Source organism: Saccostrea echinata, unplaced genomic scaffold, assembly GCF_033153115.1.
Source record: "Saccostrea echinata isolate AGI-Se365-2 ecotype Australia unplaced genomic scaffold, CSIRO_AGI_Sech_v1 ptg000030l, whole genome shotgun sequence".
NCBI lineage: Eukaryota > Metazoa > Mollusca > Bivalvia > Ostreida > Ostreidae > Saccostrea > Saccostrea echinata.
The window spans coordinates 3,352,893-3,369,118 of record NW_026889779.1 but is presented as its reverse complement, the minus strand read 5'-3'; the positions used below and the strand labels follow the sequence as shown (position 1 = coordinate 3,369,118).

Genomic DNA, 16,226 nt, shown 5'->3' with positions numbered 1-16,226 from the left:
ATGTTATTAAAATTAGTCGTTCATGATGGAAAGTATGTACTCCATAAAAGATTTCTACATTGTCATCAAGCTTTCCTACAAGTATTTCAGCATCAAAAAGTCAACACCACATTAACCAATGCAGGTAAGAATTCTGTTAAATATACATACATCTTGATTTAATTCATAAACTATGAGCAGGTCTAGTACAATCAGCACAATTAGTTACATAGCTTGAATTATCTACCGTAGGTTTATTTAGCTACTTCAGGTAACTTAATTTATTTAGCTATTTTAATGCCACTTATAACAATTTTGCCTTTTATTTAAGATAGACCTAAAAATCGCAAGTATATAACAAATTATACATTTATTTATAGTAGGAATTTTTAGAAAAGCAATCCATAGCAGCGAAAGTTTATACATTGCTGCTTTTGTACACTTCTAAGCAAAAGATGTTTTTCCATTATTTGAGTAACTGTACACCACCTTGTGTGTGTTGAGGCATGTATAAGTATGATTACTTTACACTGTGCCAAATAATTACCAATCAATTATCATGTTAACCAGAACTGGTCCTCTTTGTTATTTCATTCAAGAGGTAACTGTTTGGTTATAAATGAACTGTTGTATATATAGCCCCAAAACTTTTAGAACTTTGATTGCAATTTTAATTGCACAGAAGAAAAAACACTCCTCATATATGATTTTTTCATGAATTGTTTCAATTCAATTCAAAGGTAAAAATTATCGTTGCATCAAAGTGCAATTTTATGCACAACCTGAGAAAAATGTTCCTTTTAAGAATTAATTAAGAAATAAGCTTGATTTAGTAGCTAAATAAAGCTACTTCAGGTAGGTAAATAAAGCTATGTAGGTAATTTAAGCATAAGATATCAAAACTATACCTCATTGTAATTATTTAGTTTAGATTTGATTTGTACATTGTAATTGTTACAGGTTATAGGAAATGGCATTCTTCCTCACTCTTTCCTAGTCGGAAGTTTTTGGATCTAGTCAAACCATGTGTCACTGGTGAAAGACTCCTATTTAGCCACAATAAAAACTGTGATAATACTCAAATTCAAAAAACTGGCATGTATACTAAAGAATTTATGTCATTATTGCATCATAAAAGTTGGTTTAAAATGAAGATCATAGAAATATGCCAATGAAATGGTGCATAGTCAAACTTTCTGTAGCAAATTTCTGATAGTTATTCATTAAAACTGTTCAATCAATTTTGTTTTTTCAACTCATATCAACCACTTAAGAAAAAGCATATGCACACCCAAGACTAGTCAATTTTCTTCAGGGGGGATAATTGTTCACTTCATTCTGTATTTACAGATTGTGAACTACTGGATCAAGTAGACTGGTAAGTGATTCACACTGCAGTATATCATTCCATTGAACATTTTATGTTATGACTTCCTCAAAAGTAGAGATATTATTGAGGTTATCACTTATTACTTATTATGCCCCCCTTTTAAGAGGGGAGGGCATATTGCTTTGCTGCTGTCTGTCAGTCTGTCGGTCCACCAACAGTTTCCTTTCATTTTCTTTGCAGAGGTTGCACATACTGAAATGAAATTTGGTGTACAGATTTATCATAAGAATATCTAGGTCAATTTTTGTTTTGGGTACAATCAAGCAATTTTTGACAGAGTTATGCGCCTTGGACTTAAAAAAATTCCAATTATTTGGGGAGGGTGGCATACACTGTAAGTGTTTCACAAACATCTCTTGTTCTTTAAGTATTTTACCTTCAATATGTCGAATCCTCCAATATCTCAATTTTTTTTCTTAATACATGTAGTACCTTCGAGTTCAAGATAACAAGGTTTGACTGTTTATTGTATGCACCCAAAAATGTCACCTCCCCATCTTACAACCAAGCTTTGGATTTAAGCACATACATGTATATTTTGCAATAATAATTAAGCTTCTAACTGTTTTATATACAGGCAGCTTGTAATTAAGAGATTACAACATGACAGTAAAACACCTAAACCTAAGGAGGGCTTGTATTTATTCAAAAGAGAACCCAATTATGGTAAGTGCTTATCTTCCAATGTGTTCCTTTCTAATACATGTATTGTCCTTTTTAAAAATAGAATGTGTGTTTTTAGCTCTACCGGTCAGAGACCAGAAGAGATTATGTGATAGTAAGTTGTCCGGCCTCCATCCATCTAGCTGTCTGTCTGTCTGTAAACAATTTTTCAAAATGCAACTCCTCCTACTGTCTTGGTCTGATTTCAGTATAACTTGGCACACAAGTAGACTCCAATAAGGTACATAATTTAATGCATTGAATGTTGCCATTCTTTCCAAAGATAAAAATTTCTATGTTCAAAATGCTATTTCTCTTACAGTTTTGGTCTGATTTCAGTATAACTTGACACGCAGGTAGAATACTCTGAGATACATTTTATTTTTTATCGATATTTGTTTTTTTATGAGCACTGTTTCCATGGTTACTAAAAATATAAATTTCTTTGAAATACTTTTAAAATGCTACTTCTCCTGCAGTTTTGATCTGATTTCAATATAACAATGCACACAAGTAGACTACACTGAGATACATATTTTTATATCAGTTTTTGATTTTGTCGAAAGGTCATGCCATTGTTACTAAAAATAGAAATTTCTGTGAATTACTTCCAAAAGGCTACTCCTCCAGCAGTTTTATCTGATTACAATAAATCTTGCCACAAAGCAACTAAACCAAGGACCATTATTCTATTTATTGCTGTTGCATAGTTTCAAGTGCAAGCGCTACATTCCTCTTCCTTTGTTATAAATACAAACCAGTAGAGCTACAGTCTCATCAGAGACAGTGAGTGTGCTGCTGAATCAGACATGACTCTAGCCCTTTTATGAAAACTACATAGAAGTATAAGCTTCCTCTATAAGGATATTCAGTAAGACTTGTCTAAAACTTGCCATCACTGGTTCCATAGAAATTGCCCATATTAGGCATTTAAAACAATTAAGTTCACTGAAAGGGACCAAAATTTTACATTGTAATAAGCAGGATTTCAGATTACACAACATCTGGAATAGACAAGTTTAATTTCATCTTCAAGGATTTTATCTTCTTAAGTCAGCTGTGATAAAGGACATTTCCTTACTTTGACAACTTTCATCTTGAACCAGCAAAATCTTTTTTTCAGAAAAAATGGAAAATACTATTTTATACGAGGAAGAGCTACACAGGGAATATGGTTTGACACCAAAGTATGTAAATTGATTCCTCATTACTGAAAGTAGAAACTATTGATGTCATACTTCATCAAGATATCTAATTATTTTTGTTTTATAACTGATATTTTGACATATGATGTAGGGACGTGGAAGGTTTACCCAGAGAGAAAATGAGAAGTGGCTGGTCCTTATCCCAGACAGAAGACATAAAGTACGGATACAGAAAACATCTAGTCCATGCTGTGTAGGTCATTTTGACTATGTTATTAGTCTTAAATTATATACATAGGAGACCCACATTAAAATATTGTATAAAAAACCTTAGAGATGAATTAAATTTTATTAATAGATTTTTTGGAAGATCACTTTGTATTAGTTTATTAGAAATGCTGCAAGATAACATTTATCAATGTGAGCTAATTTGTAATCTTTGACAACATGGTTAACCTGCAGTTGTTGTTTTTTTTTCAGGGCATTAAAAAAATGGGGTTCAGAAGAGGCCATAAAATTGCGTAGACTAATTATCAAAAGGGAAATGGACAAAAAAGGTTTGTCTGCCAGTTTTTAAAATATATTGTAATATTGCAAATAAAGATTTCAAATAAGTAGAGGCCCATGTCAAATTTCCTGCAAAAATTGACACATGGCTGTAAATACAAATGACAAGAAATTTTTATGAAAAAATATTTCTTTTGCAGAGGAATATGCAAATGAGCAAAAGGTAACAATTTTTCAACATGCAAATAGTGGAAGATCCAGATTGACTTATTGTACTTCTTGTAAGAAAATCTAGATAGTTCAGTATTCCATTCAGAATTTGATATACCACTACTTTGTTTCATGTATTAAATTGTGCATTGTTTAAACCCATTTTAATGATTTTAATTTTAGTATTTTTATCCTTTAAATTTCAGAATTATGATATATTTACCTTTGGATTCAGGGACAGACAAGGTCGAGTTATTTCTATTGCTCTGGTTGTGTAAGTATTACAATTATGTACAAAGTATTATGCTTACATAAGCTTTAAAATCAATTAACTGGTATATACATGTACATGTATACACTTACTCAAAAGTTGAGGACCACCGAATTTGATATGTAAATTAAAATATTAAAAAAAATTATTAAATATTTTCAGATGTGCTAATCAATCAAAAATTTGATTATTATGTGTTTTTATGTTCATAGATATTTCCATTCAAATACTTGTAAAATACTTTCTTCAAGGTCACTAATGCATGTTTGAACAATGCTGTTTTCACTGTATTCTCATCCATGTTCACATGAGCTTCATAGATAAAGAATTTTATAAGTTTTTATGCAAGGCCATCATTAAAAAAATTGTTAGATCTACTCTGACCCACATTTTTCAAGGTGGGTAGGTATAGGTAGTTTTTTTAAAAAAAATTATCCACTACATTGATAAGCATAATAAAAATCAAAACTTAGAAATTTATTGATGTTTCCATTATACACTGTACAAAGTTTTTAGCTCACCTGAGCTGAAAGCTCAAGTGAGCTTTTCTGGTCACATTTTGTCTGTAGTCCATCTGTCTGTCTGTCTGTAAACTTTTCACATTTTCGACTTCTTCTCCAGAACCACTGGGCCAATTTCAACCAAACTTGCCACAAAGCATTCTTAGGTGAAGGGGATTCAAGTTTTTTCAAATGACGCCCTCTTTCAAGGGGAGATAATTAGGAATTAGTGAAAAATAAATAGCATCTTTTAAAAATCTTCTTCTCAAGAACCACAGGGCCAGGAAAGATGAAACTCATGTGGTAACATCCTCAGGTAGTGTAGATTTAAGTTTGATCAAATCATGACCCCCGGGGGTGGGGCGGGGCCACAACGGAGGATCAAAGTTTTACTTAGAAATATATAGGAAAAATCTTTAAAAATCTTCTTCTCAAGAACAGCAAAGCCATGAGGAGTCATATTTAAGTGGAAGCATCCTCAGGTAGTGTAGATTCAATTTTGTTCAAATCATGACCCCCAGGGGTAGGGCGGGGCCACAACGGAGGATCAAAGTTTTAAATAGAATTATATAGGAAAAATCTTTAAAAATCTTCTTCTCAGGAACAGCAAAGCCATGAGGAGTCATATTTATATGGAAGCATCCTCAGGTAGTGTAGATTCAAGTTTGTTCAAATCATGACCCCCAGGGGTAGGGCGGGGCCACAACGGAGGATCAAAGTTTTACATAGAAATATATAGGAAAAATCTTTAAAAATCTTCTTCTCAGGAACAGCAAAGCCATGAGCAGTCAGGTAGTGTAGATTCAAGTTTGTTCAAATCATGACCCCCGGGTGTAGGGTGGGGCCACAATGGAGGATCAAAATTTTACATAGAAATATATAGGAAAAATTTTGAAAATCTTCTTCTCAGGAACAGCAAAGCCCTGATTGGTCATATTTATATGGAAGCATCCTGAAGAAGTGCAGATTCTATTTTGTTCAAATCATGACCCCGGGGGTAGGGTGGGGCCACAATGGAGGATCAAAGTCTTAAATAGAAATATATAGGAAAATATCTTCTTTTGAAGAACTGTAAAGCCATGATTAGTCATTTTGATATGGAAGCATCCTCAGGTAGTGTAGATTCAGTTTTGTTCAAATGATGATCCCCAGGGGTAGGGTGGGTCCCAATGGGGGATCAAAAGTTTTACATAAGATCATATAGGAAAAAAATTCTTCTCAAGAACAGAAAAGCTATGTTTAGTCATACTGATAAGCATCCTCAGGTAGTGTAGATTCAAGTCATTCAAATGATGACCCCTGGGATAGGGAGGAGCCACAATGGGAGATCAAATTTTTACAAAGGAATATATGGGAATTTTTTTTTTAAATCTTCTCAAGTACAACAAAGCCATTTGTTATATTGACATGGAAGTATCATGAACTGAATTGTGCTTTTGCCTAGCCAATGTGCTCAGGTGAGCGATGAAGCCCATGGGCCTCTTGATATATTTATTGCTGAAAAAACTGAGAACCTAAAAAGTGTCTTAGAGAAATGATGAACCTTAACTTTAAAAAGAATACAGACAATCTGTATTTTCCTATATACATTGTTTATATATAAAAAAAGAAAAGTACTCAAAAAGTGATTGAGTAGGGCTGATTTTAATGGGTTGGTTGGAGTACATCAAACAAATAATTTTTTATTCTTGGCCCAACCATGCCACATTGTAAACTACAATGTATCCAATTCTGAAAGCTGGCAGGCTGTTGGAATGGTAAGAACTGAAATGATGTATAGAAGGGTTGGCGAACACTTAAATGTCAGTCACACTGTAAATCTGTGTCTAGTACACCAAGAATTACCAAGATAACCAAGGATTCGAAATTCTGAAGGATTTTGTTCATTGAAAAGTAGTAGATTTATGAATAAAAGTGGTAGACGGGAGATGGAGTAAAAAAAAGTGGTAGACTTCCACCTAAAGCGGTAGAATTAAGGTGTATGAAAAGAATATGTGGTTGGGACTTCTAAATCATTTCAACATATCCATGGTATTCTAAATATTGGTGTTCGAGATACTGAAGTTCAAATGTATCAACAAAAATATTTTCAGCTCACTTCTCTCAGTAGATTATTTACATCTCATAAATTTATACTATGAAATTAGTACATGTAATAGTATTATTTGTAAAATTTTGGTCATTATAGGAATTTAACAGTATGCATGATGAAGATGGTTGTTTATGCCTTTTCCATGTCTCCAAGTATGCTGGCAGAATTTCTTCACTCAATGTTGGACACTGCTAATCAAGTAAGCAATACTGTAGGCTTTATATTGTGTTGTCACATATCATGCATTTGATGTGTGAATTAGACAGTTAGTATTTGTACTATGTCATGTAATTTTGTGACCAAATGCAATATGGTAATACCTGAATTACCATCAGCTGATTTACACTAAACAGAGTTGGATTTTAAGATTAAAAAAAATCCTTGTATAAACCTCCATTGTATGTGTGTATACATTTCCTCTTCTTATTTTGTAATAGGGAATGATATATTGGGGCCTGTATGTTTCGAAGAAGGCACCAGATAAACATCACCCGTAAGTAATGAAGCACTCAGTGTTTCAGAAATTCAAATTTGATGTTAAAAGCTTAACCTACCAGTAGATATCATTTGAAATGGAAGCAGTGAAAACAGTTTGCTGTACATTGTATTCTGTGATCTGAGTAACAGGTACATTATTTCTACCTGATCCATACTTGTCAAACAGGTGCGCATCTGTAAAGTTTTGTGTATTCTCAAATCTCCTCTGAAATTTCTAAACCAGTGTCAACATATTTAGGTAAACAGGAAAAAAATGAATATCATATGATCTCCAAGACCTGAAGGTTGATACAAAAACTTCTTTATTGATGAAGTATTTGTAAACTTTCTTCTGAATTTGTAAGAAAGATAGATTATTTGCATGAAAGAAAGTAATGAGTCCTTTACCAATATTACGAAGTTCATGTCCCATCAGACTCAAGGGTTAAATGTGACATTGCAAATGCATAGTGTCTTTAAAAATATAATTTATCTGGTACTCCTGACATTTAGCAGAAAACTTGGCATATTATGATGATGACCAATGAAGTCCTTTTATAATTTGAAAATCCATGTCTTCTTTGTTCAGATTTTAGGCTTTAGGTAGTGCTAAGTTGTTCATTGAAAAATTTGTGATACATGCACTCTATAATTTGTGACTGTGCATTTCATTTGGCCAGATTTTTCAAATATCATTTCTTGGGTTGGGAGGAATTTTGTTATTTCATTAGGGGGTATTTTGATATTTCATTTTGGCAGTAATAAATGATATAAATCTATTAAGCAAATAGAGTAATGTTCTCTCTTTACTATACAACTGAAAACATACTGACTAATCTAAAGTACAGATAAGAGCAAAAATCACCTTTAGGAAATAAGTGTTATTTCTGAGTTGCTTGCATGAGAATGGAGTAAAGGTTAAAAAATGCCTGATATTGGATAGTTTTATATTTAGAATAGACCTTACACTACAAATGCTGTCTTGAGTTCTTTTATCTATAATTTGTCTTGTACAGTTGAACTGATATCTCGAAAACCATGGATATGTTGAAATGATTTGGAAGTCCCAACCCCTTAAAGTATTTTACCCTGGATATCTCGAAGTTTTTTCTCGGTCCCATTGAGTTTGAAATAACAAGGTTTGACTGTATTTCGATCATCATTTTATATTAACATTTTGAGGATAGAAATGACAACCAAATAGTATTCTATAACTGATTTCATGAAGATTCATCATTATAAAAACTTTTATCACATATTTCATGTACATGTGCTTGTTATTTTTTTTTTTTATTAATAATAAACAATAAAATAGAACTGACTCTATCTCTTTAGTTTTTACACATAATTCTCACTTATCACCCTTTTGAAAAAATTATTCCATCCAAATGGAAACATTTTCTCCACTCAAAGGGAAAAAAAAACATTTCGCCCAAATGAAATCATAATTTGCCCAAATGAAAAGCACCAGTGTTTGATACTAACTTGATTGTCGATGTCTATGGGCTTCTTGTTTAAATTGTGGAATGTATTAGACACCTGAGTAATACTGTCAGTGTTTTCTTCAGAGTTATTCTGGTGACAATTATTTTTTTTTCATCTAACGTTCAAGTTTTGCCAACAGTATAGCACTCTGCAGTATTTAAAGTTGGGACTAAAAATATGAAGATGTCCTTTAAATGTTGCCATTACTTATTCATTATCACATGTACACTGTACATGCATGTATAAGAATCTGTGAATTTACTCCTCATACATTCTTGCTAGTACATAAGACATCAAACATTGTTTTGTTTTTCTATTGTTAGGTATGGCTATGCCAGTTTTCAGAACATCACCTCTCTCTGCAGTGGATTCTCCTTCTTTGTATTTGGATTTTTACTCTCATCTATCATGAATTTCTATTTTTTCCTTGGAGCAGAAACCTCACTATCACTTGTAAGTTGTATATTTCATTTGTACTTGACTGTAAGGAAGATAAATTGGCTAACTTCATGTATTTGCTGAGTGTAAATAAGAAGAATATGATTAAATTATGAGCTACTTCAGTCATTTGTATAAAATGAGACTGTTTGTTTTCCTTTCAGGTTCATTTAGGAGTCATGTATCTAACATTCATTATGGAGGGATGTGAGTAAGAACAAGTGCAGTAGCAAATCATTAGTTAATAGTGAAAATTGTCAGATAATATTTTTAAGAAATGAATTTATAAGCATATCAAATATTAAAATATATTCTCCCATAAAAAATTAGGTAAATGCATAATTATTCTTTATAAAGAAAATACAGAATAGGGAATAAGCAGTAGGTAGATAATGAAGTGTGCCAATGAAGCTGAATGGAATTAAAAGAGTGTTAAAAATATAATAATAAAAATTAGGCATCATTTCCCAGATTTTGGAAGTTTTTATGGTAGAAAATTAAGTGGTTAATTGACTTTGACTTTTTTTTCCCTTGCAGTTTCTCTTTTCTTTGCTACAAGAGAACTGAAACGAAAAGCTAAAGAAAGGGACATGAAGTTATTTCCCTATAGTAAGTATAGTATAACTTAACTTTGCATACAGTATTAAATTTGGTCTGTTGCATCAAATTTTTGAGTTTTCTTGCACATGATTTTATCATTTGAATATTCAGTATTAATCTAAAGACATAAATAATTTGAAGATTGCTTCAGTGCTCTATGTATTACATTTTAATTAAAGAACTTTTGGCCATATTGCAACACAAAAACAATCTATGGTTTGATGATGTCTTTATATCAGTGTCACCAGTTTTTTATCTGTTACTTACACATGTAGGTTTGTTGAAGGTGACCTATTTATTGTGTAATCTTTAGGATGAGCTGTGTTCAAACAAATACCCCTACTGGCTTGAACTTCAACTTAAAACTTGATATATAAGTACCCATATGTTAAATGTTAATAAGACACTTTTTCTGTTAAGGATTACATTCATTATCTTCCAACCTCACAGAGTCATTACAATATATGTATTTTTGGCAGTCAGACGAGGCTTTGACCCTAATGTAGTGGTAGTGTTTATGGAGGACATGGCAGCAGTGTGTGGTGTGCTGATAGCATCTGCTGGAATGACCCTGTCACATCTCTATGCTCAGCCATTCTGGGATACAGCAGCATCTGGTTGTGTAGCTGGTCTGATGGGAATGGTGGCTGCCTACCTGATCAGATCCAACATTCCAGCTCTGGTTGGAAAGTAAGTGCATTAGATTATCAAGAAAAGAGTTTTACAGCTTACCTGAGCTGTGGCTAGCATCCTCCTGTATACAGTTGAACTTCAATATCTCGAACACTGATATCTTGAATACCATGGATATGTCAAAGTGATTTGGAGGTCCCAACCCCTTATTCTTTAATTCAATATCTCGAACTTGGATATCTCGAAGTTTTTTCTCAGTCCCATTGAATTCAAGATAACGAGGTTCGACTGTATATGTGTTCTTTGTAAACTTTTTACTTTTTCAAATTTTCCTTAACCACTTGGCCAATTTCAACTATATCTGGCACAGTAATCCTTGGATAAAGGAGACTAAAGTTTGCTCAGATGTAGAGCCACCCCTCTTTCAATTGGAGCTTGAGAAATACAATGTACGAAGTGGAAATTTGGTGGGGTCATCTAAAAATCTTCTCAAAAACTACTGGGTCAGAAAAGACAAAACTTTTATACGAGAATGCTTTCTTAATACATACTTTCTCAATTAATGGTCCTGGATCTTAGATGGGGCTTCAAACTTCTTTATTTGAATTTAGATCAGAAGTAGCTTTAAAAAATCTCCTTAACAGTGGGCTGCTATAAGTCACATTGATATGCAAGCATCCTCATGTAGTTTACATTCTTGTGTGTTCAAATGATAGTCATATGATTATAGTCATTTAAAAGGAAAATTTTTTATAGATCTCCAGAGCAGCACAATTAGTAATACATTTGTTAATAGATTAATACACATGTATCCAGATTAATTGTATAATTAGGTATTTTTAAATAAGACTTTCTGGGTTAGGGTGGGGCCACAGGAGGTCAACATTTAACATAGGAACATTTAAGACAAAATCCTTTAAAATATTTTTCTGAAGGACAACAGGGCTAAGATCTCAAAGGGCTCTTATAAGTCAGATTATATGCAAGTATCTTCTTGTTCTGTGGATGGAAGTTTGTTTAAATCACGGCTCATGAGGTTGGGACAAGACAGCAGTATGAGGTTTAAGCTTTGTAAGGGAATGTATAGGAAAAAGTCTATACAGAACAGAAGGTCCACAATTAATCATCTTGATAAGTGAGTATGTGAGCATCTTCATGTAAAGTAGAATGATCTAGGTTGAGGGCACAAAAAAGGGTCATAGTTATGTTTAGTCATGTACAGGAAAAATATTGTTTCTTAAAAATAGCAGGTTCACAATGAGTCTTATTTAAGCATTTCTATGTGGTGTAGAATTATTTTTAACACTTAACATATTTTTTTTTGTTCCATAAAAATCGTATATATTTTTTTTTCCTTTCTATAACATGCCCTTTTTCTCTTCCCAGATCAATTCCGGAGGATGAAAGGAAGGACATGGCAGATTTCCTGCAAAGTGACAGAATTGTAAAGTAAGAGAATTTTGTAGTTATGAATAACATGCTGAAATTTATACTTTTTAGTTTATTAAGAATAGTTTTTCAACACTGATAAGTGATATAGGACTTGCATCAGAAACAACATCTTACTTATATTTTGTGGATGTGTGATTTGGTCGTAGCTTGATCAAATTGCATGATTAATTCATTAACCTGGGTCCACACTAATAGCTTTGTCTCAGATGTCATATTTTATGAAATGAAAGTAAAGCTACATGTATATGACGGAATGCTTGATATAAAAGAATTCACACTGGGTGACACAAGTTGTGATATTACTATTTTTTTATTGTAAAAAATGCCTCCCTCTGCTTTCTAGGCTGAAGTAAGAATGTTGTGATCTTTCCTACAGATATGTCTCTGATGTTAAAGCTGTGGAGATAGGACATGAAGTTAGATTTAAGGCTGAGGTAGCTTTTGATGGTAAAGAATTGGCTCAGCTTCTGTTTGAGTCTAAAGAAGGCATGGACATTTTAAATGTAAGTTATATTAGTATAACATTCGTATTCCTCAAATATTTATCTTCTTTGGAATTAGAAGCTGTTATTTTGGAATAATTCATTTATTTTTTTTCAGGGCTTTAAAAATGTAACCAAGGATGAGGATGCTGTTGAGTATATGAAGAAATTTGCTGATGAACTTCAGAATATTCAGGGAAGAGAAGTGGACAGGATAGAAAGACAAATGAAAGTAAGGATAAATTAAGTTATTTGCAAAAAATTTGATATAATTTTGATATATTTTTATGAAAAACTTCATATTTTTAGCTCTACTGGTCAGAGACCAGAAGAGCTTATGGGATTGTAAGGTGTACATTGTCTGTCTGTCTGTAAACAATTTTTCAAAATGCTACTCTTCCTACAGTTTTGGTCTGATTTCAATATAACTCAGTAGCTAGCAGCACAAAGCGCCGCTTGTCACTGTGAGCTCTTAAAGCAACGCCCGGGCGAAGAGAAAATTTGGACTTTGCACATTGACTCAAACAAATTTTTTTCCTCAGTAACCACTGGACTCACAATCCTTTGCAAATTGCATCTTGCTGTAAACTAGGTTCTCGCGGTAACAATAAAACTTCAAAAACAAAGTCACCATAATTTGATGGATATTGATGTTAAATAGCAAGATTAAACTTTTTAAAAAAAAATTAAATTAGCACTGTTTAGGCTCCGCATTGACAATGCAACTTACATACGATACGTTGTCATGAGGCAACAGAGTCTAGACATACAAAATATCAGGTGCAGTTTGAAGAGACGGATCTAAATTGAAACTGATTAACTGAATCTGTGCTTGCCCTAACGGTCACACCATCAACATATTCATATTACACAAGATACATAGTTCTGTTTAGGTTTTAGATTTCCATGAAGGGTGTTGCCATAATAATTAAAATTAGAAATTTCTGTGAAATTCTTTCAAAATGCTACTCCTCCTACAGTTTTCATCTGATTAGTGACTATAACATTTCTTAGTACACAATTAGACCAAACTAAGATACATAATTCTGTATAATGGTTTCAGATTTTATTGAACGGAGTAACCATGGTTACTGAAAATAGAATTTTCTGTGAAATTCTTTCGAAATGCTATTCCTCCTACAGTTTTAATTAATCTGATTATAACATAACTTAGTATACAAGTAGACTAAGATATTGAAAGGAGTAACCATGGTTACTGAATTTTCTGTGAAATTCTTTCAAAATGCTACTCCTCCTACAGTTTTAATTAATCTGATTATAATATAACTTAGTATACAAGTAGACTAAGATATTGAAAGGAGTAACCATGGTTACTGAATTTTCTGTGAAATTCTTTCAAAATGCTACTCCTCCTACAGTTTTAATCTGATTACAATATTGCTTAGTACACAAGCAGCCTACACTAAGATACATAACTCTGTGTATACCGGTAGGTTTTGGATTTCGATGAAATGTTGCCATGATTACTAAAAATATACATTTTTGTGAAATTCTTTTAGAATGCTACTCCTCCTACAGTTTTAGTCAGATTTAAATATAACTTGGTACACAAGTACACTACATAAAAAAACATAATTCTGTTAATCTGTTTTTTATTTTGTTGAAGTATTATCATGTTTACTACAAATAGATATATCTGTGAAATTCTTTTAGAATGTTAATCCTACTTCAGTTTTTGTCCAATTGCAATTAACTTAGAAAGAGACCAAACCGAGGATCATTATTTTTTTAATTGCTGCTGCCATAGTTTCAAGTCCAAGTGCTAACTTTCTCTACTTTTGTGAAGTAAAAAAAAACCAGTAGAGCTACAGTCTTGTCAGTGACTTCTGGTCTTAAACAGTGATATTTTCTTTGGACCCCACATGAAAATCTGGTAGCCCTATAGGAATCACATTGTCCATCCTTCTGTCTGTCTGTCAACACTTGTGACGTGATCAGGGATCTCTCTGACTGTGTCAGTTTTCCAGTTTCTATTGTGAAATGGAAATTAAGATTTAGTGAATAAAATGATTTATCTTTGTTAAACTGTTTCTTCGTGTTTCAGGCAGAGTTTGAGGGAAAGTACCACATAAAATTAAGACATGTAGACCTGGAGCCATTATAATGTATACTAAAGATTAGTAAATCAAAAAATGCCAGTGTTGCAACAGTGTTTAGTCTGACAATGATACAAGAATTACAACAGGAAAATGTAACCCAAAGGATTCATTAGCTTGGATTTTTTTATGTGATAATTCACATAGAGGTATTAATTTTTAAAATGTTTTTCAATGAAATGTGAAGTACTTCAGAATTTCATGTGTATAAAGGACTGTGCCTCCTTAGAATATGTTTTTTTTTTAATCTCCGATTTTTACATACATGTACGAATATTTCCTGACAGTATTAGGCTGCAGCTAGACTGAAGATGACCAAATTTTTGGTGACACCTTATTTTTTAGACTCTGAGATAGTTTTATGGTTAATAATAAGCAAAACAAAATCTTCACAAATTTGTTTTTTTCTATACATTATCATGATAAATCAAATATATGCAAGAATAAATTTTTTGCAATTACACAAAAATAAAGTTTTAGCAAATAAAAAGTGATCTTCAGTATTTTGTGATCCATGATTCACTCTCTGGCTACAGCCGTTTGCTTAGATTGTGAAGTACAGCCTCCCATTTGCTGGAGATATCCTCTCTCTCTCTCTCTTACAAGATTGTACTGCATACTGCATATTAAAAGCTGTAGCCAGAGAGTGAATCATTTATTGCATATTTTAAGTACAATAGTACAGATGTGGGATCAGTTCTCATGAACTATGATTGTGCTGCATATATACATGTATTTAAGAAAATTCTATACAGACAAGATTTATATGTTATAGTTTTTGTGCAGTTGTAGTAGAATTGAAAAGCATGCATGAAATTGATTTGTAAAACTGCATGAAGTGTGAGATTTATTAAAAAGTTATGGAGACTTGTACATTAAGAATTTTGTAGAGAAAAAGGTTTTTTTTGTCACAAAATTAGAAGCCTTGAGCCTGTTTTACAAACGAACTTACGATCAAGACCAAAAACTTTAGTTGATTTGCAAAATTAATTATTCCTATTAAAAGTGCTAGAATGAAAATATCTTCTAAATTACTTTTAAAAAGATGAAATTCATATTCAAATTAATGTAAAATAGATTAAAAAAGTAATAAGCAGAATTAAATTTTGGTCTTATTCGTAAGTTCTTTTGTAAAACGGGTGCCTGGTTTTTATATTTCAGTTGCTATATAACATTTCAAAGATGTAATGTATTTTCAATATGTGACAATAAGTCCTACCCTACAGCTGAACCACGGACCCAGTGGCGTTAATTTCACAGTTATGGTAAAAGGTTGAGTACTTATTATCTTGCAAAATTTTGCTTACTAGAATTAAGTCCTTGAGTAAAGATTTTCCTAGAACTTATGATTAAGACCACAAACTTTAGTTGATTCGCAAAATTAATTATTTTTATCAAAATTGCTAGAATGAAAACACCTTTATAAATTACTTTTAAAAAAGATGAAAAATATATTCAAATTAATGTAAAATAGAAATTAATAAGCACAATTAAATTTTGGTCTTAGTTCTTTTGTAAAATGGGTGCCTGGTTTTTATACCTCGGTTACTATATAACATTTCAAAGATGTGTTTTCAATATGTGACCAATAAGTCCTACCCAACAGCTGAACCATGGACCCAGTGGCATTAATTTCACAATTATGATAAAAAGTTGAGTACTTATTTACTTATTATCTTGCAAAATTTTGCCTTCTAGAAGTCTTAGAGTAAAGGTTTTCCTAGATATACTGATTTTCAATACAATGTATTTATATGGAAGGCCGTCGGAATGAGGGTCCCCCCC

At 32.4% G+C, this 16,226-nt stretch overlaps 1 protein-coding gene across 1 annotated transcript; it reads left to right on the top strand.

Annotated features, from left to right (window-relative positions):
* LOC133196215 (proton-coupled zinc antiporter SLC30A9, mitochondrial-like) lies at positions 1–15,394 on the top strand. The gene is made up of 19 exons (XM_061332128.1): positions 1–124; positions 940–1,074; positions 1,330–1,357; positions 1,947–2,035; positions 3,156–3,219; positions 3,329–3,430; positions 3,658–3,734; positions 3,885–3,907; positions 4,101–4,168; positions 6,854–6,956; positions 7,195–7,250; positions 9,043–9,172; positions 9,322–9,364; positions 9,695–9,766; positions 10,237–10,447; positions 11,777–11,839; positions 12,219–12,345; positions 12,443–12,556; positions 14,390–15,394. The coding sequence occupies exons 1-19, from the start codon at positions 1–3 to the stop codon at positions 14,447–14,449; spliced, it is 1,689 nt and encodes a 562-aa protein (XP_061188112.1). The 3' UTR covers positions 14,450–15,394.
* Positions 15,395–16,226: the final 832 nt, after the last annotated feature.